At 34.9% G+C, this 27,936-nt stretch overlaps 1 protein-coding gene across 5 annotated transcripts; it reads left to right on the forward strand.

Moving 5' to 3' along the window:
- Positions 1-91: 91 nt before the first annotated feature.
- Positions 92-27,917, forward strand: LOC100790845 (DNA-directed RNA polymerase III subunit 2). Of its 5 annotated transcripts, none has more exons than XM_003516346.5 (38): positions 93-327; positions 604-727; positions 838-959; positions 1,236-1,328; positions 1,571-1,643; positions 1,718-1,808; positions 1,909-1,961; positions 2,287-2,351; positions 3,639-3,744; positions 3,846-3,956; positions 4,150-4,209; positions 5,401-5,439; positions 5,566-5,616; positions 7,428-7,526; positions 8,003-8,062; positions 13,174-13,266; positions 14,574-14,681; positions 14,844-14,954; positions 15,191-15,307; positions 17,140-17,256; positions 17,358-17,438; positions 17,722-17,826; positions 17,894-17,974; positions 18,071-18,202; positions 18,316-18,360; positions 19,654-19,731; positions 19,799-19,938; positions 20,043-20,133; positions 21,396-21,523; positions 21,618-21,747; positions 21,831-21,961; positions 23,044-23,169; positions 23,250-23,305; positions 23,831-23,901; positions 25,446-25,530; positions 25,802-25,905; positions 27,207-27,335; positions 27,594-27,917. In XM_003516346.5, exons 1-38 carry the CDS (start codon positions 284-286, stop codon positions 27,642-27,644), a joined length of 3,501 nt encoding a protein of 1,166 aa, XP_003516394.1. In that variant the 5' UTR covers positions 93-283; the 3' UTR covers positions 27,645-27,917. The 5 variants fall into 5 exon arrangements, 3 of the variants coding, with proteins under 3 accessions (XP_003516394.1, XP_006572931.1, XP_025980713.1); XM_006572868.4 differs by having other exon boundaries at positions 3,663-3,744; XR_003263814.2 differs by lacking the exons at positions 27,207-27,335; positions 27,594-27,917 and adding an exon at positions 25,155-25,269 and having other exon boundaries at positions 92-327; positions 25,802-25,866.
- The last annotated feature ends 19 nt before the right edge of the window (positions 27,918-27,936 follow it).

The raw sequence follows: 27,936 nt of genomic DNA on the forward strand, positions 1-27,936 counted from the left end.
ATAAAATCCTAATCATACCTTTCTAATCTTATCTAATAAAATACTAATCATAACTAACTAGTAATATTTAACTAATTGATCCTTTATTTTTTTACTTATTACATTGAACCACTCACCCATCTACAAGTGTCTCCGCCGCTTCTGTTTTCACTTTTCTGCATTAACAGAGCATCAAGAAGCAGAAACAGAGCACGATCCCTAAACAGAGCACGCTCACATTCTCACCGCAAAGTACAAAACCTACTCCGAACATAGCCCTGCAACTGACTGACACATCACCGTAATGGGTCTCAAGCACGATCCTTTGCAACAACCCACCACCAATCAGTGAGTACCTCTCTCTCTCTATTCCTCACCTCACAGATTCCGTTGGAAAATGAAAATGCTCCTCGTTTGTTTCTTGTTATTTTAACTCTTCTTATGTTTTCTGCCCAAACTATATCTGGGGTTGAGTTTTATTTTTGAGAAAATTGTGTGTGCACTATGTTTTACAGTGTGGTCCAATTACTATTTTCTGAGTGTTTTGCAGTGTAAGTTTTTTTTTTTTTGGTTCTTTAATCTTTTCCCATTTGTATGTGCTAATGCTGGTTTTTGTGAACTAAGGTTCAATGGGGGCAACAAGTTACCTGGTGACCATTGTGGTGATTCTGGTTTTGACCAAAGGGTCCTAACTGCTCCCATAAAATCTGCTGTTGACAAGTTCCAGCTTATTCCTGAGTTCCTCAAGGTAACTAACTCATTGTGTAGTATGGATTGCAATTATATTATGGCTTGTGAGATAGTATAGTCATGAGTGATTGGTTTTTGATAACTTGTTGGCATTTTGGAATTTGGTAGGTTAGGGGATTGGTGAAGCAACATTTGGATTCCTTTAACTATTTTGTGAGGACAGATATAAAGAAAATCGTTCGTGCTAACAATCTTATCATGGCGAGTAGGTACCCACACATATATCTAAGGTACAGATGGTGATTTGCTTATACTTTGTCCATTTGATTTGGGTATTCTGTAACTTTGCTATGAATTAGGTATTCTAAATTGGGGGGGGGGGGGGGGTTAGAATTGAGGAATGGAGTCAACTTTTAAGCTTACGGATGACACCTCTGATTGTATTAATCACTTAATTCTCGTTAAACAAAACGGTTAATTTGAAACTTATATTCTATTGTTCTTTAGTCTTTCAAAGCTTCAGCTGCTTTTGGTTGTTTTACTGATGAGTGGATATACAATGGCAGGTTTTTAAATGTCGGAATTGGTAAACCATCCATGATGATTGATGAGGTTACTGAGGGCCTTACTCCACAAACGTGCCGCTTAAGTGACCTGACGTGAGATTCATTGCTCTCAAAAACATGATCTAATGTTTTAATTGGATATTGCTTAGCTATTGATAGAATTTTAATCATTATGCACATATATTCTCTTAAATCACTTGTTAAGTTCTATGTAATTACAGGCTTTTAGTGTACTTAATGGCTGAAAGTTATAGTTAGACCAAATGTCACACTTTTTTTTTGTTGTGCTGAACTTCTTGCAAACTATGATTCCTTTTTATTTGTCTAATAAAAAGGTATGCGGCTCCAATATGTGCTGATGTTGAGTACACGCTACGAAGTCACGATAAACCAGACAACAAGAGAACGGTATTTGAACACTGCTGTAATCTGAATTTGACAAAGATCTGTGTTATTAACTTTCTCTTTGTTTTTCTTCACAGCTCAGAGTTGAAATTGGAAGAATGCCTATTATGCTGCGGAGTTGTTGTTGTGTCTTGCATGGGAAAGATGAAGCTGAACTTGCTAAACTTGGTTTGAATGAATTTGAAATACATATGGTTATATATATATATATTATTCAGCTGTTTTTTTATATAAAAAATCTTACCTGATTTATTTTTCCTTTCATTAGGTGAGTGCCCCCTTGATCCCGGAGGATATTTTGTAATCAAAGGGACTGAGAAGGTGATTTTCTGACTTTATATTCTTGTTTCTCCAAGTTAGAGACACTGCTTGTCATTTAATCTGTGACCAGCTGACATTGGCAAAAACTTGTAACTGAGAGTTAATTGTTGAGTCTCCAAAGAAAGTGTTTGAAAAATAAAATGAAAATTGATATAGTTATTAGTTACATGGATAAATGGATAAGCATTTTAAATTGAAATATCAAACTTGTTCAGTTGTTTTTATTCTGGATCTGTGAAAGTAACTTTCGTTTTTTTAATATAATATCATCCATGCAATTTTCCTTTTATCCTTTTCAAATTATGATTTTTCCAATCAATTTCAGGTGATTTTGATACAAGAACAACTGTCAAAGAATAGAATAATTATAGACACCGACAAGAAAGGAAAGTAAGAAATCATTATTGGTACAATAGTGCCTTATTATTTGCCTTTTCATATAAATACAAGCATGTGCACGTCATGTATTTTGGCCAACTGCCTCCCTATTTTTATCCTACTTGGTAGGCTATTTAACAAATGCTCTTAGTTGATGTTTATTCACATATCAAGTAATTTAGTGTTGCCAAAGTGATAATGAGGTTTGGTGAATGTTGTTGAATATCATTAGCCTCCTCAAGTTAGACACTTACTGTGTGCAGATAATTTGGATTTTAATTCAGTTAGCTGTAATCCCTCTAATCAAAGGATATGATTGTATTTGTTCATGTATTAAAATATACATCCACTAAGACTTGTCTTTCAAGCAATTGAGCTATAAACATTTTCCATGTTATTTTCATGTTGGTTCGTTCCTCTGGTATTCTCCCCTTCCTTTTAACTGAGTTCAGTTCTGTAGGTTCTGGGAGAACATCCAGTTGTCAGTTAGAAAATAATAAAATATAGAATGGGTTAACTTTAATCTCTTATTCAAACTCTTAGTCTCTGATTTTATTCAAGATCCGAGACTATGTTGTTAGGATTTCTATTTTGATGAAAACATGTCACTAATATTAATTCTATTAAGCACCATGGTCCATATAAAAGACAGTACTTAGAGAGAGCTTCAGATTCCGAAGGGGTTTGTCAAGAACTGAAGTAGCCCTCTTTAAGCAAGGTGTGAGGATTTATAAAATTAATTTTTGCATGAAAACCCTTTACCGATTCGTAAATGTGAATATGATTAATCATATTGTATGCTTTATATACATGAATCAAATGAAAGTATGAAGCTTTGGTGTACAAAAATATGATAGTAAAAGCATAGAGTTTCTTCATGGAGATCTCTTTTGGGCTAATGTTCTCTTCCTGTAGTTTTTTCCTTGGTGGATTGCTTGTAACTTCTTTTTTGTGCTCTGTGATCCATGCTATCTATCTATGAATTCTCTCCTTTTATCACCAAAATAGAGGCATTGGTTTGACAAGTAGTGGCATCTGGCAACTTGTTCATGTGCTCTGTTAATTGCATTTTATGGGAGTCATAAACAATTTATATGCTTGTTTCTATATAGAAACTGATTTTCCATGGGGTAAGGTCATAAGGTTTGGTTGTTATTGGAGGTTATCTTATTCTTCTCCTAGCTGTATATTATTGATTACTTTCGATTTGGTTGTACTTTCATGTCCTCTATATAGATTACCAATGATTTTGTCTTATTTTGTTTTAAAGTAAATTTTGATTCTTATTTTGGCTTTCAGCATTACTGCATCTGTTACAAGCAGCACGGAGAAAATAAAAACAAAAACTGTTATTGTGATGGAAAATGAGAAGCTCTGGTTACAATTGAATAAATTTCCTAAGAAGGTTTTCTTTTTTGTAGATTTTAAACATGACTTATTTACCTTTATTTAGCTCTCTCTTTCCATTAAAATTTGCTCTCTCTTTCCATTAAAATTATTTGATAGGTTCCTCTTATGGTAGTTATGAAAGCTATGGGGATGGAGAGTGATCAAGAAGTTATACAGATGGTTGGAAGAGATCCTCGTTATAGTTTTCTACTGTTGCCCTCTATTGAGGTAATTAATGTCATTCTTGTTATGTCAAATGTTATGATGCTTCTATCCCCAATAAATTATGAGAGATTGGAGAAACAAGGGACTTGTACAATACATTACATGCTTCTCTGTTCATTCTTAGCTTATGAACTGTAAATTATGTTGTTATTTATGCTACCAATGAATCGTGAAATATGTTTTGCCCCATAATCAGGAATGTAGAAAATGTAAGGTATATACAAAAGAGCAAGCATTGGAGTACCTTGATAAGCTGGTGAGTTGGACGGATGTATCATTTAGGTTTTATTCTACAGCACAATGTCTTTGCCTTTTGTATTATATTTTATATGGACTAAGAATAGACATAAATTCCTTAAATATCCAGTTTTCATACACCCCTTTACCCTTTTTGTGACGGTTCCTGATCTGAGTGCATTTTTGTGGAATTGATCTTCCTTAAGTAAATATGTAGATATTCTTCCTCTCTTTTTTGTTATACCAGTGTTGTTTTCTGTTGTCTTGGAAATTAATAGTGTGAGGGAGCATCTTTCTGTAATACTTAATCTTTATTAGATGTTAATTTTACTGTTAGATTGCTTTTCCATTTGAAATATTTATTTTATGTAATCTCCTTTTGCTTGGACAATTTATTTCCTTTAAACTTTTAAAACATCATTTGGTTGCTAAAAAGATATTGCAGCCAGGAATCTGTCTACATTAGCCAAATGTGCTGAAATTTATACTTTTCTTTCTAACCTTATTTTTAAATGCCTATTTAATCTATGAAATTGCTAGAGCGAACTCCAAACTACCAAATAGAGGTATCTGTTGTAATTTATTTTGTGCAGTTCTAAGTTCTTTTTTAGAGGAAGAGAAAAAGAGAGCCATGAAGAAATCCCTGTGTCAGAATTACACAATGAAGGTTCAATCATATAAACTTATCATAATAATTACAAGAATCCCAAGTATCCTAATAATCATAGTCACATGAGTTGGTTTGCCTATTTACAACATTTACATTTTTCCAAGAGTTGAGTTAGGATTTTTTATTTTTCTGTTATAAGGGTTTCTGGAGGTCTATCTTTGTGACAGGGAGCTAGTCTGCATATTTTATTAAAGAAGTTGAAGATATATGTGGTGTTGGTTCCAACAGATTTATAAGGAACTTGGAGAGATCTTTTGAACCAATGTTTTCTGTTTTTGTGTTCTGCTTATTTTCTTGTTCTAGATGATTGCTTATTCTATGGATTGCCTTCTCTTGAATTATCTGTTATGAAAAAAGTAGTTAAAAGCTGTTAAATACCCTTCTAACTCCTGCAGATACTTGTTAAGTAATATAATAAAAATGACAATTTACTGACAGTTTCTGATTTTGACTTGTACAAAATTTTTCTACTTTTCTAGTTTTAGATGCATACACATAATTTTTTTCCTTGTATTTATTAATGACCTGTGTACTCACCAGGTAAAACGTCCCACTTATTCAAGCAATTCAGCTGAAAAGGTTTCATTTGTCTCTGTCTCTCGCGAGTTTGATTTTTTATACATTATCATGCTTTGGATAAAATAATTTATTAATCTCTGTTTTTCCTCTTCAATTTTTTTTTTGTCATTTGAACCTTTTATATAGGAAGGAGCAGCATTTTCTGCCCTAAGAGATGTATTTCTTGCAAATGTGCCTGTAAGATTGCTTTGAATCTTAAGCATCTCTTGAATTTTGTGTGTGTGTTTCTTTGGGACAACTTGATTTCATTCTATTTAGTACTTAAGAGAAGGCACCAAATAAATGAGACAAATGATTCTGAATATGTTGAGTTTACTGAGCACTCAGAAAAATGTCATATTTATACACATTAAGATTACAAGGCTAACATTTTAATGCAATTTGCAAGATGGATAATGAAGGCTAACTCTATCTCCTAAGGTTCATTGAAACTACTGTATTTCTATACAATGAAGTGAATGAACATTGATTCTGAAGTGAACATTAATTCTGAATCTACTTCTCCAACACCCACCCCGCTTCAAGCTGGAGTATAGAGATCAAATGCATCCAGCTTGTTGTTGATACAAGATATCCTTGGTCCTCGGAGAACTTTGGTGAACAAATCTGCCAGTTGATCATTTGATTTTATAAAGGAGGTACAAATTTCTCCAGAAGCAATCTTCTCCTGAATAAAATGAAAATCTATTTCTATATGTTTGGTTCACTCATTGAAGATTGGGTTGGAAGCAATATGAAGAACTGCCTGATTAATGATTATCATAGCTTAGTGTCATAGTTTTTTTTTTGTCACAAAACTTGAACTCTTTAATGATTTGTTTCAACCAAATTTGTTCACAAGTAGTTAGAGCAATTTGTTGATACTCTGTTTCAGCATTTGACCTTGCAACCACATTTTGTTTCTTGCTCTTCCATGAGATAAGATTACCAGAAAATAAAAAACAATATCTGGAGGCAGATCTCCTTGTCCTTTCACAAGTAGATCCAACCCTATCTGCATTTGTGTAGGCAACAATATTTTTGTGCCTTCTGCCCCTCTATTCTCATACACTAATTCTTTTCCTAGTGCTCCTTTAATAAATCTCAATATTATGACAATGTTCCAGTGATCAATATGAGGAGAATTAAGAAATTTTCTCATCACACTTATAGCAAAAGAAATATTTGGTCTGGTAACAGTTACATAATTCAGCTTTTCTTTTCTCCCAACCTTCAATATTTGCTTGGGTTTGAGACAAGTTCTCCTTGATTAGGAAAAAAGCTTATCATTTAGGTCCATGGGACTATCCTAGTATCCTACTGGTTTCCAATGTTGCATGCTAGTTTCTTTAAGAATACCAAGAAGATACTTTCTTTGGAGGCATGACAATACCAGATTTTGATCCAGCAACAATCCCAAGAAAGTATCTCGAATCTCGATCAATCCAAGTCTTTTGTTTCAAAGCGATGTATGACTTACATGCGCTGCTAAAGGCAGAAACTAGTGGCGGTGTGTGAATGAGAGATAGGTAGTGTGATTTCAGGGGACGACCGATAATGAGTGACACCAGAAATGGAGTTTGTCAAACTTAAAAACTCAGATCAGTGATGAACAGTGGCCAGAAAACTGACTGATGGCAGCCAGACGGTGCCCTGAAAAACTGACTAACGACTGTGAGTCTGTGACTTAGAGTGGGCTAAACCCGATTTTATACCAACTTAAAGAGAGTACAAAAGAAATATTAGACAGAAATGATTGTGAATATGCTTGAGCTAACTGAGGACTCAGCGGAATGTCATATATATAAACATTGAGATGTAATAAATTTTAAATTTAATTTACAAGATGAATAATTAAGGCCAACCCTATTTCCTCAATGTAAATTGAAACTACTTTACTTCTATACAATGAGCATTATTCTGAAACTTTTCTAACATCAGTATACATGTAATTTGCATTAGTTGTGTTTGGTTTGCTATGAGTTGCTAATTCTTCTGTTATCAAATAGGTGGATCAAGATAATTTTCAGAAAAAATGTATATATGTTGCTGTTATGATGAGACGCATAATGGATGCAATTTTAAATAAAGATGCAATGGATGACAAGGTAGTATCTATTTCTCTCTTTCTTTTTTTGACAAACATAGAATTTATTATTAATATAGAGGAGAACTATACATATGCAAGATGATAAAAAATTCTCAAGGACTAACCAAATAATTAAGATAAAGACACCCCCCCCCCCCCCCCCCAAAAAAAATCTGAGCTGAAACTGAAAAGGTATTTTATTGAGCTGGAGAACACAATTACTCTGTATAAAAGAGGTTACAGCAGAAACTTAACTATAAGTCTATAACTAACTCTAACTGATTGTAACTAGTAGTAAAAGAGAACTAACTAGCTCATATAGGATACAGTGTCGTGCACTGTATTGCAGTAGTTTAAACCATATGGCTTGCTATTAGCTTTTGATATTCACAATGAAGGAGAAGAGTTAGTGACCATCTTCTAATTTGCTTTTGATTTTTACAATGAAGGAAAAGAGTTAGTATCATCTACTAAGTGCTTCTTTTTAACTTGTAGGATTATGTGGGAAACAAGCGGTTGGAGTTATCTGGCCAGTTAATATCTCTGCTTTTTGAGGTACTATCATGTTAAATTTGACACGCACTGTGAGTGTATACCTATAAGTTAACTCTACCAGTTAGAGTTAACCCCTAGTTAGTTAGTACAGCTGTGTACAACTGTCAGTTAGTTACAATAGTTAGTTAGAGTTTCTGTTCTATATATATCTGGTTGTGCACACAGATTCATTTGAGCCAATTGTAATTTCTGTTATGAAATCAATAATATCAGTTTAACAACATGGTATCTAGAGCTTTCTAATCCTTTTCATGGCTTGTGCAACCGGTGGTGAGGAGATTCCGGTGATTGGAACTCCAACTCTGGTTCATTTTGTACCGATGAACCAGATGTTCCTTCTTTGTCAGTCCCTATGACAAATTTCTCGCAAAAAATCACTGAAAAGTTCAATGATAAGAATTTTTTGCTGTGGAAACAGCAAATTGAGTCAGCAATCACTCCGCTTGGGCTCAACAATTTCATAGCTAGTCCTCAAGTCCCTCCGCGATATCTTTCTGAAGCAAGACAAATTTCTTCTTGTTTGGCTTTAGTCTATTCTCTCGAGCTCAATGCTTGCTTGTGTTCTTGGATCATTGCACTTGGACAAAGGCGTGACAACTTCGATCTGAACTTTGTCATACCTATCTCAAAAATTGATTTGTGTTGGAATTTCTTGGAAAGATCAAGACGATTGTTGATGATCTTGCTTCAGTTGGAGATGTCGCAACCAATTGCGAGCACATGGACTCTATTTTTGAAGGTCTTCCCAGGGACATCGATTTTGTTATTGCTCTTATAGAGAGTCGTCTTCCACATATCTCCATTGAATAAGCTGAAGGTTTAATCCTTGCGCAAGAACTGCGACTTCAAAAATATGCCAAACTTAGCTCGTTGAGCAATTCTTTTATGGTGTCAGTGAATCTTACACATGGAAACTCTTCGCATTCCATGGCTGATGATGATTCTGTCTCTAATTCTTCCTCTAATACCAATATGACATATGCAAACCAGTATTCCTCTGATTCTAGGGATTCTGGTGGTTGTAATTGAGGTGGAGGTGGCTTCAACCGCTGTGGTGGTCGTAGTGGTTGCCATGGTGGTTGAAGCTTTGTTCAGTGTCAAGTGTGTTTTAAGTACAATCACACTGCTCTTTTTTTTGCTCAGCAAACATAGATATGATATATTAATAATGAGTACCAGTGGTACTAAAGTTACAGTATTTTAGGGGCCAGCTGGTTCCTATGATTATTGGTAGGAACGAAGCCAGCACCACAGCACCCTGCTACCTAACCCGTGCTACAAAAATCCATCCCCCATACTCCCAAGCTAAGTACAGAAACCTAGTGTTAGATTGGTAGTCCATTGGTTAAAATGAACTGTACAATCACACTGCTCTTATATGTTACAATCACTTTAATCCTTAGTATCAGGCCTCCGACAATGGCAATGGTAATCATTCTAACTGGTCTCAAAACCAGAATCAGAATTGGAACAACTCCTTTGGTTTCAATTGGCTCTCTCAACAGAAAAATCAGAATTGGAATAACTCCTCTAGTTCTAACTGCCTCACAACAGCAAAATAATATGAACTCTGGATAATCTCAGAATTCTGGAAATCTTCCTCCTCAAGCTATGGTAGCCAATTCTGATGCTACTTCTTTGTCCTATTGGTTTTGAGATTCTAGAGCTTTGTTTCATGTGACCAACAATTCCCAGAATATTCAGCAAAATTCACCTGTTGAAGTACCTACCAAATCTTTATTGGTAACAGACAAGGTCTGAAAATTTCAGCTTCTGGTCACTCTAATTTCCTTTCTCCTTATAACCCTATTATTAGTCTTGCTCTTAAACATATGCTTCATGTTCCTCAAATCACTAAAAATCTCACAAGTATAAGCAAATTTGCTCATGATAATCATGTTTTCTTTGAGTTTCATGCTAATTGTTGCTTTGTCAAATCTCAGGATTCCAATGAAATCCTTTTTCAAGGTGATGTTTGGACCTGATGGCTTGTATCAGTTTCCTAGTCTCAAGTTCTGCTCAGCCGTCTCCTCTTCAGCTAGTGCTGTTTCCCCTTGTATAAACACTGTTTCTGCTTCTGATTGTAATAATGAAGTGCCTAATTCTGTGTATACTTGGCACCTTTTGTTCTGCTTGTTGTATGGGCAAGATACATCATTTCCCTTCTCATTCTTCTCAAACTGTGTATAAATCTCCTTTGGAATTAATATACAGTGATTTGTGGGGTCCCTCTCCCATGGTTTCACATTCTGGTTTCAGCTATTATATGTCCTTTGTTGATGCCCGTACTTGTTTTACTTGGTTATATTTGCTTAAAAGTAAATCTGATGCCTTAACTGTTTTAAAACAGTTTAAATCAATGGTTGAATTGCAATTTGATAGGCATATTAAGGCTCTTCAAACAGTTTTTTTTTTTTTTTTTGGGGGGGGGGGGAGGGGGAGAGTTTCGTACTTTCTCCTCCTACCTTAATGAAGTTGGCATTCTTCATAGGCTCTCTTGTCCTCATACCCATCATCAAAATGGTGTGGTTGAACACAAACACAGACACATTGTTGAACTTGGTTTATCTTTACTTAGTCATGCTTCCCTCCCTTTAAGCTTTTGGGATCATGCCTTTGTTACTGCAGTGTATTTGATTAATTGTCTGCCCTCTGCTCCTCTTAATTTTAACACACCCTGTGATGCTTTGTTCAATACTTTTCCTGATTGCACTTTTCTTAAGGTCTTTGGCAGTGTTTGTTATCCCTTTTTGCGCCCCTATAATTCTCACAAACTTGAATTTCATTCCACCGAATGTGTTTTCCTAGGGTATTCCACCAGTCATAAAGGGTACAAGTGTATGTCTCCCTCTGGTCGCATTTATATCTCCAAAGATGTTCTTTTTAAGGAACATAGGTTTTCCTATCCTCAATTGTTTTCTTCTCTTGCTTCTTCTCCTTCCTCACCTACACCCTCACCTATATCCACCCCTTTACCCATTGTTTTTTCTAATCCTGTCTCTTTAAACAGTAATTCTACTCCTACTGAGTCTGGTCAGTTCTCTATTCCCAATGAGTCTCATCACTCTCCAGTCATTGAGCCAGCTTCCTCTTCCAGTAATGAATCTGTCAATTCTGAATCTCATTCTCATCAGAATCAGAGTACTTCTTCTCCTGAACAGTCACCTCTGGCTGCCCAAAATCCTACTGCCCAAAGTCCTATCAATATGCATCCTATGGTCACTAGAGCTAAAGCTGGGATAGTTCAACCAAGGATTAATTCCACTTAGCTTTTAGCGCATGCTGAACCTATATCTGTTAAACTAGCCTTACAGGATCCAAAGTGGCTTGCTGCTATGAAAGATGAAATTGATGCTCTTGAGAGAAACAACACCTGGTCTCTAGTTCCTTTACCCCCTAACAGATCTGCAATTGGCTGCAAATGGGTATTTCAAATTAAGGAAAATTCTGATGGATGTATAAATAAGTATAAGGCTAGGCTGGTTACCTAGGGGTTCAACCAGAAGTTTGGTTTTGACTTCCATGAAACTTTTTCTCCAGTTGTTAAACCTGTAACTATCAGAATTATTCTCACCCTTGGCCTCACCTCTAAATGGCCTCTTCTGCAACTGGATGTCAATAATGCTTTTCTAAATGGTTTCCTAGAAGAAGAAGTGTACATGGTTCAGCCACCAGGATTTGAATCCTCAGACAGATCTCTGGTCTGCAAGTTAAAAAGAGCCCTGTATGGCCTTAAACAAGCTCCCAGAGCTTGGTTTGAAAGGTTAAAATCCACTATTCTTCAGTTTGGGTTTACTGGCAGCAAGTGTGATCCCTTTCTTTTCACCTACAGCACTACATCTTCTACTGTGTATATTCTGGTGTATGTTGATGACATCATTATCACAGGAAGTTCTCCTTCTTTGTTGAAGCAGTTAGTGGACTAGCTTAATGGTACCTTTGCTCCAAAACAACTTGGGGTATTGAATTACTTTTTAGGCATTAAAGTTCATTTTCTGCCTAATGGATCTTTATTAATGACTCAATCAAAGTATATCAGGGATCTTCTGGTCTAAACTAACATGATTGATGCTAAACCCATTTCTTCCCCTATGGCATCCAGCTGCAAGTTGTCAAAACATGGCTCTGAATCTATGCAGGATGCTTCTTTTTACAGGTCCACTGTTGGTGCTTTACAATATGTGACAGTTACTCATTCTGAATTAAGTTACTCTGTAAATAAGGTCTATCAGTTCATGTCTTCTCCCCTTGAGAGTCACTGGACTGCTGTAAAAAGGATTCTAATGTACCTAAAAGGTCACCTTTATCATGGATTAGTTCTCCATCTTGCTCCTCTCTATCAATCCTTCTCCATTGGAGCTTTTTGTGATGCTGATTGGGTGGCTGACCCTGATGACAGAAGGTCTACTTCTGGTGCTGCAATTTATGTTGGCCCCAATTTGGTTGCTTGCTGGTCTAGAAAGCAGACAGTGGTCTCTAGATCAAGTACTGAGGCTGAGTACAGGAGCCTTCCAGCTGCTACAGCTGATATTTTGTGGATTCAGACTCTGCTCAGTGAACTTGCAGTTCTTCATCTCACTCCTATGGTGCTTTGTGATAATTCCATTGCTGTGCAGATGGCCCATAATCTGGTTCTTCATGCTAAAGCTAAACATATGGAGTTGGATCTCTTTTGTCAAAGAAAAGGTCCTTTCCAAGAAGCTGATTGTTCAACACATTCCTGGCCATGATCAGTGGGCTGATTTGCTCACCAAACCTTTGTCATCTACTAGATTTTCTTTTCTAAGTTCCAAACTTAAAGTTTCTTAGCTCCTCCCTTTGGTTTCTCAGTCCCATTCAGTTTGCGGGTGTGTGTGAGTGCATACTCTGTAAGTTAACTCTACCAGTTAGAGTTAGCCCCTTGCTAGTTAGTACAGCTGCTTACAGCTATCAGTTAGTTAGAGTCTCTGTTCTATTATATATCTCTTTGTGCACAGAGATTCATTTGAGCCAATTGTAATTTCTCTTATGAAATCAATAATATCAGGATAACAACACACCTTGCTTTTGTAGATATACTCATTACTTTGTACATTTAATTGTATTAATTGATATTCTTCTTTCTGTTGTAGGATCTCTTTAAGTCAATGACAACCGAAGTTAAGAACTTGACAGACAAAATGTTAGATAAGCCGGACAAGGCTAAGAATTTTGACATATGTACTGTAAGCACTCTTTAATTTAATCTAATTTAATCTTGCTAAAGCTGTCCTGAATCCTCTAGCTTTTCACATTAAAGAGTTGCTTTTATAAGGTTTTCTTTCCATCTGATTCTTTTCGTAATTTTTGGCTTGTTAGTCCAAGTAGATGCCTTTCTTTTTTCTTTTTAATATGCATGATTGTCCCTTTTGTGTCTTGTTAAAACTTTTCCTAACCGAAAAGCCAGAAGCTAGTGACATAGTAGTCAATAGAATGCTGTAGCGGACTAGCAGTGCTATAGCAGAGCAGCCTTGGGATACTATGGGATTCAAATAACAGAATGGTTTTCAATTGCCGCCATAGCGGTTGTTCAGGTGCTATTGTGGCAATACCATGATATGGGCTTCAAAAATCCATTTTTACCACTAAAATAAAGTTGTTTAGGGTGTTTTTTTTTTGTAAATTGTGATTTCTCCCTCATTTTCTATACACAGTAAAAAATTTACACTACACATATAAATACTTAAAAAATAGAAAAAAAATCCATGATAAATAATAAGTCACTGATTATTTTAGGCTGCTATGGGATTCAAACAATGGATAGGTTTTCAATTGCAGCCATTGCGGCCGCCATAGCGGCTGTTCAGGTGCTCTTATGGAAATACCATGATATAGGCTTCAAAAATCCATTTTCACCACTAAAATAATGTTGTTTAGGGTGTGTTTTTTTGGGTAAATTGTGATTTCTCCCTCATTTTCTAATGCAGTTTTTGGGTAAAATAATAAGTGACTTATTATTTATCATGGATTTTTTTAAAGTATTTATATGTGTAGTATAAATTTTTTAGTGTATAATATTTAAAATATCAGCCATCCTGCCTTCCTACTATCCTGCTATCCTGCTATAGACTTTTCAGAGTTGGCTGTTTCATGCTGGTATCCAAGATTGACAACTATTGTTCGTGAAAATCCTGGCTATAATTTTGATTGTCAACCTATTACAATCTATGTTAGGTGCAAATATATTGTTATTTGAGACAAAACCAGGAGCAATTTCTCATTGTTTTAACATATGAAGTTGACAAGTAGTTAACATCAGAACAAAATGTGATTTTTTGGCTAGCTTCTGATCTTGACAGAGTGATAGTTTGCGGGGAATCTCAAAGTTGAAATGTTGCTGAAACTTTATTTTGTTATCAACGTAATATCTATAAATTGTGCTGATTTTATCATTTTATCATGTTTGTTCACAATTGTTGTTTATTGCGTTCTTTCGACCTGATCTTAGCATGTCTGATTTTCTATTTACATTTTTCTTTGGGAATGTTCATAGCTTCTTACTAGGACTCGGAGTATCATCACTCTAGGTCTGGAAAGGACTCTCTCCACTGGTAATTTTGAAATTAAAAGGTTCAGAATGGAAAGGAAAGGAATGACACAGGTTGTATTTTGTTTCCCTTTCAAATATTTCCTTCCTTTCTCTTGATACTTACTATGACAAAGTCACTTGCTCTTGCTCATGTACCAAGGGACCCAATTATGGGGCTTGGAATTATCTAACACATAAGACATATATCCTCTGATGAAATTTCTCTTTTTACAGGTGTTACAAAGGTTATCATTTATTGGTGCTTTGGGCCACATGACAAGAGTCTCACCACAGTTTGAGAAGTCCAGGAAAGTAAGTGGACCTAGAGCTTTGCAGCCTAGCCAGGTGAGATTCAGTCCACTTTGTATCTATTTTGATGGATCATTCTCATGTTTTATGAGTTTTGGATAGAAAATGCTGGGATTGTTTGATCCTTGTACCTGACCTTGCTTGGTGGGAAAAGACTTTTATTGTTTTATTCTTATTTTGCTTAGTTTTTTTTTACTCTTTTTACTTTAACTTATAATATCTTATCTACTTATAAACTCATACCTTCTTTTCTGATCTCTTCCATTTGATAGTGGGGCATGCTTTGTCCTTGTGATACCCCTGAAGGTGAGTCTTGTGGACTAGTAAAGAACTTGGCTTTGATGACTCATGTTACTACTGATGAAGAGGAGAAGCCCTTGATTTCTCTGGTATGTTTTGTGATATTGTAGGTTGATGAAATTTTCCTTTACTTACTATTTATCATTGTGACTATTGTAAGCTACTTATAGATGTTATATCCAGGTAGTGGGATTTATGGCATCTTCAAAATTTCTGTTGAGGCTAAAATTCAATTTAATTATGACCACACATAGATCATTGATCTCTTGAGCACTTGGTCATAAGGGCTTTGATACTGAATCAATAACTAATTTAATTGAACTAAAAATATAAGCTGTTAGAAGGCTGACAAAGAACAATCACTTTCTTTTTGCCTAATTAGTGTAAAATGTTTGTATGTTTGAATATGACAGTCGTTGATCCCTATTCCATAGCCAGTTATCACCATTCATTATGTTCTTAGCAAAAATAGTTTAGTTCATTTGTAAGTCGTAGCTTAGTCGGAGTCCCTATTCTTTAAATCCAAAAGCTAACTTAAGAGGGGGGGGGGGATTGGATATTATTTTAGAGTATGGTCTTACTCCAGTAGTCAGTGTAGTTGTCGTAATGTGTATTTTTAATTCAGTTAGTTTGACAGCTGTATACTGTAACCAGCTCTCATTAGGTAGTTGGTTCTTTACTGTACAAACAAATCAGCTATAAATGGCTTGTTCTGCTTCCATTGTAATATTGGGAGTTTGTTGTACAGAATACATAAAATCTTCTCTTTAGTTTTCTCTTATGGTATCAAGCGCCCTGTTTGATCCCTAGGTCCAAGCTTCCATGGTTTCCGATCAAATTCCTCCTCCACCACTGTCAATGCTGAACTGGTGTCTTCCTTTCCACCGCTGACAACCACCGTGACAACTATGTTTTCACACTAAATAGAATTGACAAGTAAGGTCAGGATCCATTTACAATGAGTAATAACTATATGAGTCTGTATGTCAATAGAATTGATGAGTAAGGCTAGGATCCATTTGTCCTCCATATTCCATACCACTGCTGCATTCAACTCATTCGAACATGTAGTTATCTTCCTTACCCATCCCTCCAAGACTAACCTCAACCAAATATTTCCACTTCATGGGTCTCACCATCTAATATCGGTTAGTTTGGAGGAACCAAGGAAGTAGTAATGATCACAGTAGTATGCCATTTGGAGCTGCCTTCACTGTTAGACATTGTTATCCACCATCCAATCAATGAAAAACAATTTTGACCCAAAAAAAGCATTAGGTCACACTGTAACCCCTCAGAATGCCACCACTGCCACGGAATCCACTCAGCTTTGTCCCCAAAATGAAAGCCACCTGCCAAACACGTGCGTTCAGGGTTGTGATCTCCCTAATCTGTGGAGTTTTTTAGGGTTGTGGAAAAAGGCTGCTGAAGATGGCACTAAATCCTACCCAGCTCTAGGTACCATGTAGAAAGAGAGAGAAAAATAAAGAGGCGCGTGAATAAACTATAACGGGATACACTCCAATGTGTAGTGACCCTCATATTTATATTACTAGATTATGTACATAAAGGCATGTGGGCCAAGCCCATATACATACAACTAACTTGTAAAACCCTTTATTATAATAACTCTTAACATATCCTTATCCTATTCAGCTCAATTATTGGGCTTAAGCCCAAGATTAAGTATCCCATCCCTCCCCCTGGTTTGGGAAATACCTTATCTTTTCCAAATTTTTTTCCTCCCTTTTTTCTGGAAAAGTTTTTCTTACGAAAAAATGATTGAAATAGTCATTGTGCTGCTATTTCAATGTGTATTGTTTGATATAGATGTAAAATACAGGAGATTTCCATATACTTCATTGTTTGCTGTAGATGCAAAGCATTTTATAGTGTTTCACTGTTTCTGTTTCTGTGACAGTTCTATTCTTTGGATGTTGCACGCATAGAACACCTCTTTGCAGAGGAGCTTCATACACCGGATTCCTTTCTTGTCATTTTTAATGGTTTAATCCTTGGCAAGCATAGGAGGCCACTGGTATTTGTCTCTTTTTCATCAAATGTATAATTTGTAAAAAAATATGCATTCATGATTGTATTATTATTTATTGTTAACCTTAACATTGTTTTTTATTCAAGCATTTTGCTACTAGAATTAGAAAGTTGCGGAGAGCAGGTGAAATTGGTGAGTTTGTGTCTGTCTATGTCAATGAAAAGCAGGTAAATAATTCTGTTCGGGGTTTTTACCCATTGCCTACCCCCTTTGTTTCTGTTATTTTCCTGTTTTATGCTTTGATTATTTGGTTTGTGGTTGATGAATTTTTGTTTAGTTCAAGAAAATACTATTTGGTTCTAGTGTATTGTTTTACTTTTTTAGGGGTACATGTTTGCTCTAAATCATAATATTTATGATTTCCATTTAATTATTGTACTTCAACTACTATTTGAATGTCAAAAATGTGTGAATGGATGCTGGTCTTAATGGGAAAAAACATGTTTGCAGCATTGTGTCTACTTAGCTTCTGATGGTGGTAGAGTTTGCCGTCCCCTGGTCATTGCTGACAAGGGAATATCAAGAATCAAACAGCATCATATGAAAGAATTAATGGTAAGTGTACCATATGGTTTCATCCTGGAAACAAACAAAGTGAAAATTCAATTTTATACTTTTTCAGGATGGAGTATGCACATTTGATGATTTTTTACGAGATGGCTTGCTTGAGTATCTTGATGTTAATGAAGAAAACAATGCTTTGGTTTGTTCTGCTCTAATTACATTTAGCTTCTTTCATCTATGAAATCTTATCTTATTCCTGATAACTGATAATCTCAGTTGCCTTTTTTCTCCCTAGATTGCTTTATATGAAGGAGATGCCACATCAGAAACTACTCATATTGAGATTGAGCCTTTTACCATCTTGGGAGTTATTGCAGGGTTAATTCCATATCCTCATCATAATCAGTCACCTAGAAACACGTATCAGGTTCCTCCTCCCCCCTCCCTCTCTCTATGTATAACTACCTGAGCTATGGGACTTCTATGAATGAAGTGTGTTCCTCTTCCAACCTGAAATTACTATTGTTTTGCTCACTGTAGTGTGCCATGGGTAAGCAAGCTATGGGAAATATAGCATTTAACCAGGTAAGTAAAGTTTTCTTGGTTATATGACTTGAGTTCAGCAATTGCATGATGTTTTAGACCCCATAAAATTATATTCCCATTTTTTAAAAATCATCAAAGTTAAGATTTTTGTTTTGAATGGATAAATTTTCACTAATTTCACCTTAATGCATGCATGGATCTAGATTTAAAATTCAAAAGATTTGCATAAGAACCAAGCTGCCAGAGAATATTGCCTTTAATGTATACCTATATCACATTTGTATAAATCATATATTTTTCCTTGTATTTCATTTTTGTTAAAGAGTGGCCATTGCATATCTCTGTAAGTTTTAAACCCAGGCTCTTTTAGGAAGAATATACAGTAAGAATTATGATTGAGTTACTTTTGGATTCTGAACTTGAATGTTATCATGTAACTATATATCCGAAAGCCGAAGCTATTAAATTAAAAGTCAAGAAATGGATTTTATCTTACTTTTCTATATAATCCATATAAAAAACTATTTGTTTCAGGCTTATAATAATGCATGGCCTCATGTTGTGGCCAGAAGTAACTACAGGATCTGAGTACTTGAGAAAATTGTAGAACTAAAGTCTTAAATATTATTTGATAACTTTATAAGGGTGAGCCTTGTCGCAAAAGTAAAGTTGCTGCCTTGTGATAAAGGTAAGGCTGTGTAATCTACCCTTCCCAGACTCCACTTGGTGGGAGCCTTGTACATTGAGTAGCCCTTTTCTATTATTTGATAATTTGAAACTTTTCAGAGACACTACATTATACACTTGAAGCAACATAATTAATTTCCTAAAATAATAACAGCTGTACACCACTGTACAATTGACATAAGCTAATGGTACCTAACTTTAAGAACTGTAGGCAAACTAACTTCATAACAGTAGAGTAACTGCCTGATCAATATCAATATTAGAGAGCTGCAGTGATCCAGGGATTACTCTAATACACCCCTCAAATTCTGGAGGTGTGGATCAAAGAGAACTGAAAAAAAAGAGTTTGTCACCAAGTTCTCCAAATTGTAGTGAAGATAGAGCTTTCATGAAGATGTTTGCCCATTGGTCCATAGCATGGACATGGCAGATTCTGAGACTTTTATAGCACCTTTTCTCTGCCGAAAATATGTCTAGTTTCAGATTTTTTGTTTTTGTGGCTTGGTACTATTTCTTGTGTTTGCATATCATGTGTTGAGTACCTATATTGCTTCACTCAACCTTTTTAGTAGAGCAGGGTCGATCAGGGTAAAGAAAATTCCATACTGAGTACATAATTGATGAACTTATTTGGTCTTGTTGTAGCTGCGCCGGATGGACAGTTTGCTTTACCTACTGGTTTATCCTCAACGACCTTTGCTTACAACTAAGACAATTGAGCTGGTGAGTATAATTTCATTGTTTAATTTCTTGATGATTGAAGGGCTTTGATTAATCTATTTCATTTTAGGTTGGATATGATAAGCTTGGAGCCGGTCAAAATGCCACAGTAGCTGTAATGAGCTATAGTGGTTATGATATAGAAGATGCCATTGTGATGAACAAGGCATCTCTTGATCGTGGGTTTGGTCGTTGTATTGTTATGAAGAAGTATGCAATTTTATTTGGTGATTTTATGCTTTTGGTTGCTTCATATTTTATTGTCTAAGCTTTTTAAGGTAGCATTTCTGATCTTGATCTTCCCTGCTGTATAGGTATAATGCCATCATTCAGAAGCATTCGAATGACACATCAGACCGAATACTTAGGCCTAATAGAACTGCAGACACCGCTGGACGTATGCAGGTAATGTCTTTGTAGTTCATAGAAATTAATTACTAACTCATTTTACTGTAGTTATTTGCTGAAGATTTAGGTTTAATGTATCTTATAACCTGTTGGTTAAAGTGACATTAGGTATTGAACTCTGTAAAGTGAAACTTCACTAATGGTGTGTTTGATATAGTAGAAATGGAGGGGGAGGGGAAGAAAGAGAGTGAAAGTGAGAAAATTGAGTTTGGTAGAAGTTTTTACAAAAGCTAAAGATTATTTACAAAAACAGTGGGTCCTGGTGAAGTTTTTCTATTATTATAATAATAATAAAAACAAATAAATAAATAATAAAACAAAAAATGAATAATAATAATAATGATAAAAATGTATTTTTACTCTATTAATTTCTTTCTCTTTTCCTTTTTTTACCTAACAAATTCTTAGAATGTGGGTTATGGGCATAACTCAGCCCCTACAAATCCAGCTTGTAAGGTGAGGATTGCTTCCCACTTATATACACTATTTTGGCCAACTAGTCGATGTGGGACTAAACCTCTAAACCACCACCCTCAAGGTTGCACTTCAGGCAACCCCCAAAGAGGCCGCAACTAAGGCAGGCTTAAGGGGTGTCTGCAATTAAGGCGGCTTTTTCAACACAAACATCTTTAATTCAAATATTTTCCTTCTATTCCAGTTTATTTCTCTTCAACCAAACAACCTCTATTTCCACCCTTTTTCTCACCTATTTATCTTCTTTTCTTTTCTCACCTTTTCACTTCCATTCTCTCCCTTTCTTTCCTCACAACCAAACAAGGGGTAGCTGTTCTAAAAGTAAATTTTATAAATTTAATTGTTAAATTTAAAGTTTTATAAAGTATGTCAAGTTTACAAAATTGCATAAATTTTGATGTCTTATTACATTACTTTACTTTAACATTCAATATGCTGTTTAAAACATAAGTAAATAGCTACTATTGAACTATTGAATTGCATATCTACAAATGTCTCAATTACCTAAAAAAAATTATACATGATCTGTGAAATATATGGGAAAAAGGTGATTTCATTCCATGAATCAATTGGGTACATTAATTAGGATCCTTAAAAAAAAGGAAAGAAAATAAAATCCTATTGCGATACTAGAGAGAAATCTGCAAGGCTATAATTAGCAGGGATATATTTGTACTATTAATCCCTAAAATACAGATTTACCATATTTGATGATGATGGTATTGCTGCTCCAGGGGAAATAAGATTGTTTCTTATGCCATTGGATGTTTTCTTGCTTCCTGTAGATACTTGATGATGATGGTATTGCTGCTCCTGGGGAAATTCTTAGGCCATATGACATCTATATCAATAAACAATCACCGATTGATACACGTACTCCAAAAACAGGATCTGCAGCAAATTTGCCAGATAGGTTTGTATTTTTTTAAAATTTTAGTTTAAATGTAGGAACGTTTTGTTGGATATATGCTGGTTCACATTTTTTCTAATGTTTTCTTTTTAAGCAGTGCATATCGGTCCAATGCACAATCATTCAAGGGTAATGGAGGAGAAGTAGTTGATAGGGTGGTTCTATGCTCGGATAAGGATAATAACATGTGTATCAAATTTCTAATTCGTCACACTCGTAGACCTGAGGTAAAGTGTTTTTGGTTTATTATGAGTTAGTGCTATTGGTTTGAAGTAGTGTATTAATTTCTAGTCTGAATTTGTTGCATAAGCTTGGTGATAAGTTTAGCAGCAGACATGGGCAAAAAGGTGTTTGCGGAACTATTGTCCCGCAAGAAGACTTTCCGTTTTCTGAGAAAGGCATTTGTCCTGATCTGATTATGAATCCTCATGGTTTCCCAAGGTAATATAACTCATTTATGTGTCATTTGTCCTCATGATATATAGGTGGGGAACCTACCTTTCCAGGGAACCCTCTTTAGTTAAATAACTGAAACAATTTATTTGTGATGATTTTGTATTCTTCTCTGTTCCCTCAATGACATGAATCTAACCCAAGTTCAAAGGCTACTCCATAGCTGAATAGCTTTACTACATGGTCAACATTTTTCGCCTTTCCTACTGGGAAAAAATTGCATTTTGTGGAAGACTTGGAAAATTGGAAAGTGAATATTATTTATAATGTCAATGGTACAAAAGTTGCAGGCAAATAAAATGTGTACAGTCATATCTGTACCAATTTCAAGGAATTAGAGAAACAAATCTGTGCTAAATAAAAGGAAACAAATTGTAAGCTAATGATGCAACACAACAGTTAATATATTTTGAGGCCACAAATTTCTTATAAGCAAATAATAAACTCAAATTGCTTTGGATAACCAATCAGATCTGAATTCTGAACTTAAAAATTATTGTTATCTTCCATCATATAAATAAAATTGTGACCTTTATGGAATGCAAGGCTGTTGTTGGAATACTTGTCTAGATTTGATAGCCTATAGAATAGGTCAGACTATTAGTCAACTAAAGTTATGATTTCTCTTATATGCCTATTGCCTACAAAAAAAATTATTTTTAATGAATAATAGGCTATGTTTGGCGAAACTAGCTGAAAAGCTAGCTTATTAAATTGTAAGTGTTCGATAAAACTAGCTGTTGAAGTAACTGAAAAGAATAAAATGACAAAAAATAAAATAAAATCATGATTTATTTAAAAAAGGTAACTAGAAAATTGGATAAATATATTGAGGATAAAAATGGAAGAAAATATAAAAAGCTAGAAACTAGAAGCCAGCCTTTCAAAAAAGGCTACTTCAAGTAGCATTTTAAAAAATGCTAGAAGCTACTAAAAAAGCTTGTTTACTGAACAGTTAAATAAGTTTTTTAGCTAGTAAAAAAGCTAAAAGCTAGCTGAAATGCCTTGCCGAACATAGCCATAATATAAAAAGTTTTGATATGGGAACTTATTTTTGTTAATGGTATCAGTCGAATGACTGTTGGAAAGATGATAGAGCTTCTTGGGGGGAAAGCAGGGGTTTCATGTGGTAGGTTTCATTACGGCAGTGCTTTTGGGGAGAGAAGTGGTCATGCTGACAAGGTTGAAACCATAAGGTATCTTGATTGTCTCTTGTATGGTATTCATTCCATGATTTATCCATATTTGTATTCAAATAGTCTTCATGCTCTTGCAGTGAAACTCTTGTGAGTAAAGGCTTCAACTACAGTGGGAAAGATTTCATTTATTCAGGTTTATATTTTCTCTTAGTTATCATTTTAAGTTGTGGATAAAAGGACTTTGTAAAATTATTACCGTTGGGATTTGTATGTAATATGTATATGGCCAAATGTCTGGTCAGGCCTGTCAAGGTATATTTTATATAAGAAGTTGAATGTACAATGATTATGAATTGGACTTTTGGCATTGCTTGTGGTGAGAGTTTGAAATTGCAAATAAAATATGAACAATTTATTTCTTAGGGCAATATACTTAACAGTTTTTTATGATAAGGCATTTGACTATGTCTTACAGATTTTGACAAGAATAAGGATGGGAGGTCTTTATTCTAGTACATACTTTATGGTTATTTTGTGTGTATAGCTGGAGGGAAATGCCTTTGTTCGCAAGGATACCTCTTTGCTGCTAGCTCTGTCACTTATTGCTTGTTTCAGTTCTCTTGTTTTGCATTGACAAATAAATATATACAAGCAATCTTGTTTACCATTTTCTATTTATCAATCTACGAGGTGTGCTAATTTGCCTTTTCTTTTTCAGGTATTACGGGTTGCCCACTGCAAGCATATATTTTCATGGGTCCAATTTACTACCAGAAATTAAAACATATGGTTAGTGAAGTCCTTTCAGAAAATATTTTCTCTCAAGTACCAACCACAATATACCATGTTCCAGTTTGCAGATAAGGGTGTTGGGAACCCATAAATACTCAAAATATGTTTCTAGTCCATTTCTCTATATTACTATGCAGTTCTCCTTTGACCATTTTGGAAACGATGAACTTGTTTTATTAAGCATGAAATTAATTCTACATATTTTACTATCTGTTGAAATGAAACAATGATGTTAATTTTGTGATAACATTACCATATCTATATACAAGGCTGATACAATTACTCTCATAAATTTAAAGATTTAGAATCAATCTACCTTATAGTAATAATGGAAAGAGAGCATAGTTTCCCTATTTTCATAAATGGGTGTATTTCCCTAATTATACCAAGAAAAATGCTAGCAATACACTATATAACACTCTCTTTCCAACAAATCCTCTTCTATTGGATGAAATTCATGTGATTTCCTCTAAATATATTTGTATCATTCCCCGTTTGGTGGGTCCCATTTCCAAACTAATGGGACTCACATGAATTTCAACCAAACAAGAAGGGCACAACAAACCAAGTGAAGCTGCCAAACAAGAGGGAACAACAAAACAAGTGCAACTGCCAAACAGCAACAAAGCAAAGCCAAAGACAAAGGGCATAACCAAAAGTCCATGGGACACAGTAAGTGTCATAGAGCAAACTAGAGATGAAAATATATTGTTGGAGGATACACACCAAACAAATTGTTCCATATTTTTACGAACATAACAACAAAATTGTAACCCACAGATGGAGGATGAGATCACTCAGATACCATGTTGAAAGTAAACAATGATGTTTATTCCATTATAACTGTATCATATTTACATACAATTCTGAAAATCAATCCCATAAGTTTAGGGATTAAATCAAGGATTAGAATTAATTTACCTAAAGAAATAAAGGAAAAGAGCAGAATTTCCCTAATTACATAAATAGAAAATATTTCCCTAATTATACCAAATAGTTCGCACAATACCTCAAATTCAATACTATCTCAATATTCAGGTACAATTATTTTAAACAATTAGAATCTTTCTGTTCCTAGTGTGAATTTGTGGTAGAATATTGCTATTAGTAAGAGAACTGGAATTTGTTTTTGGTTGTTGATCTGACACTAGGTTAAACTAAAAATGTGTCCCACACTTGACACCATTTTTCAATTTGGTCTTTGCACCAAGAAACTTACATTTTGGTTCCTACATGATAAATGCAAACAGGTCAATCTCTACTGTTTGCCTTTGTTAAGTGGATGGACCCTTCACATGCGAGGACTCAAATGCCGCAAAGGAAAAGTTTTAGATAAGGCAGCATTTTTCCAACATTGTTATAACAGTAGGGGTTGATTTGTTACATTTTTTCATGCATGCAGCAAAATTGAAAGTGTCAATTATGAGGACCTGATTTTTAATTTAACCTATAAAATTGCTTGGGAAAGTAATCTTTTTTCTTTTATCAGTCGTAACTTGCCTGTGTATAAGTTCACAAGTAACAGCTGTGGTGTTGAGCAGGTGCTTGATAAGATGCATGCTCGTGGTAGTGGCCCTCGTGTCATGTTAACTAGACAGCCTACAGAAGGGAGAGCTAGAAATGGAGGTTTTTAATTTATACTTTCTTGATGAGTTTTACAATTTTATTACATGTTATTGAAAATTGTTGCTGTGATCACTGCTCTTGTTCCCCTGCATTACTAGAATGGTATTTGGTTAAACTTCTTTTTATTTTCTGCTATTCTGTTCGTTTCCAGGTTTAAATAATTGTGATTAAAATTCTATTTTGTGGCTTTAATCTACATGGTGTTTTATATATTTATTTATTAATTAATGTATGTAGAGCTTCTCATCACTCTTTTTCTTATTATTTTCAGGTCTTCGTGTTGGAGAAATGGAACGTGATTGCTTGATTGCATATGGTGCTAGTATGTTAATTTATGAGCGACTCATGTTGTCTAGTGATCCTTTTGAAGTTCAGGTAATAATCTGAACTTTTATGTTAATGTCACATGTCTGCATTCTTGATTGCATTTCAACAGTGTCACTCCACCATCCAAGTCTGATTTCAAAAAACCCATTATTGAATGGTTTACAATATTAACAGAAGAAATTTTTTGTAGACAACTGGGTTCCATATGTTCATCCTCTTTTTTGCATATGGTGTCACTAAGCACTTCCCATGAATAATGATTTAAATGGAAAAGGTTAATGAATAATATAAAACTGAAAGCCCATGTTTTCTGTTTTAATTAAATGAGAGTCAAAGCTCGTGCTCAACATTTGCCTTTATTTTGAAGCTTTTGAACTCTGCTTCAGTGCTGAAAACGGGGCCTTCTTGAAGGATTAGACTGTGGCTCTTGCTTGTAATTCGTTAATGTAACAATCTGAAAATGCACTCTGCTAAGCCTTTCTTCCAAATTTGAAAGGCCTCTTATATTATTGGTTTCATTATAGATTACCATTTGGTAGACGTGGAGACAATGTTCTATGGATTGGGATCAGGAAGGGAAGAGAGTGGAGATATTGAGGAGGTAGGTTTCTAGTCATTGCTTTTGGACAAGAGAAAAAGGTGAGAATATAGCAGATATAATATTGTTAAGATGGAGGTGTGGTCACATAGCAAAGGACAGGATGCAAAATGATTGTTTACAGGGAGATATTGGCATGGCACCGATTGAAGAAAAGATGACAGAAAATCGGGTAAGTGGTTTGGCATGTCTAAGAAGGCCAATGGAAGCACCAATGAGGAATATAAATTACATGGTTTTTAGTCCTGTGAAAAGGGGAAGAGGTAGACCGAGAAGGACATTGGAGGAAGTTGTTAAGAAGGATTTTATGGTGAATAATATCTCTGACGATTTGGTCTTTAACTGTGCCTAGTTAGTTAGTGGCATTGTGTGATCCAGGTAGCTGGCCTCACCTAGTGGAATAAAGTTTTCTTTGAATATAATAAAATATTCCCATTACTGTATTTACAGGATATACTGGAGCTAGACATATACTCATACATGTAGGTCATAATCATATGAACCAAACTTGTTACGAAGACAATTAATCCAAGGATCTCTCAAAAATTTGGTGAAAAATGTGCTGACTGATTAATCATTTGAATTGACAAAACTAGTCTTAATGTCTACAGATTGGATTTTTCTCTTAAAAAGGGACAATTTACCTCAATGTGATTGCCGTCTTAGTGAAAAAATTAGAGGCAACCTGCTATGTAGCCTTGTTATCTTCTTTAAAATCAAAGTGACTTAAGATAGTTTCCTTTTTACACAGGTATGTACCGCATGTGGGTTGTTAGGATATTACAACCATAAGCTGAAAACTGGTATTTGTTCATCTTGTAAGAATGGAGACAATATTTCTACCATGAAGCTACCATATGCATGCAAGCTCATGATTCAGGTATTATGTGTTAGAATATCTTAGATATTTACCGTAGGAAATCTTGTATATGTATTATAGAATCAATTATGAGCAATCCTAGAACCTATTTTAGGATAGTACAACTACATCTTAGTAGTGGCGTAGGAAATCTTTGTTTTAGTTGCCAGTGTTGTCTGGACATTTACAAAATTTGTTTATGCCATGCAATATTTATTTTATTTTGTTGATTTAATCTACCTTTTTTTTTATCAATTTGTTTTGATTCTCAATTTTCAGGAACTCCAATCAATGAATATTGTTCCCCGCTTAAAACTGGCAGATGCGTGAGTTTAATTGATGATCCAGTTCTGGGCAATTATAAGGCAGAAAAAATGCCATTGGGCACTGTTCATGAATTTCTGCTGATTCTTTGTATATTAGCCTCTTCAATTTTGCTCAACCCTCCCCCCCTCCTTTTCACCTCCTGAAAAAAAATGTAAAGCTTAGGGACTGTTCGTTTCTCTTAGTGTTTTTTTTTCTTAAAATTAAAAACTGTCCTGTAAAACTTTTTCTACTGTTCAACTGTCAATTTCTATTTAAAAATTGATTAAGCTTTGATAATTGTTTGTGAACTGTTTTA

Source organism: Glycine max, chromosome 1, assembly GCF_000004515.6.
Source record: "Glycine max cultivar Williams 82 chromosome 1, Glycine_max_v4.0, whole genome shotgun sequence".
NCBI classification, from domain to species: domain Eukaryota; kingdom Viridiplantae; phylum Streptophyta; class Magnoliopsida; order Fabales; family Fabaceae; genus Glycine; species Glycine max.

Bases quoted from the DNA above. Each gene is read 5' to 3' on its own strand.
- LOC100790845 (XM_003516346.5), top strand. From the start codon at position 284: ATGGGTCTCAAGCACGATCCTTTGCAACAACCCACCACCAATCA. The intron at 23,170-23,249 runs GTATCTTGATTG...ATGCTCTTGCAG, and splicing joins GACAAGGTTGAAACCATAAG to TGAAACTCTTGTGAGTAAAG. The intron at 23,306-23,830 runs GTTTATATTTTC...TTTCTTTTTCAG, and splicing joins GAAAGATTTCATTTATTCAG to GTATTACGGGTTGCCCACTG.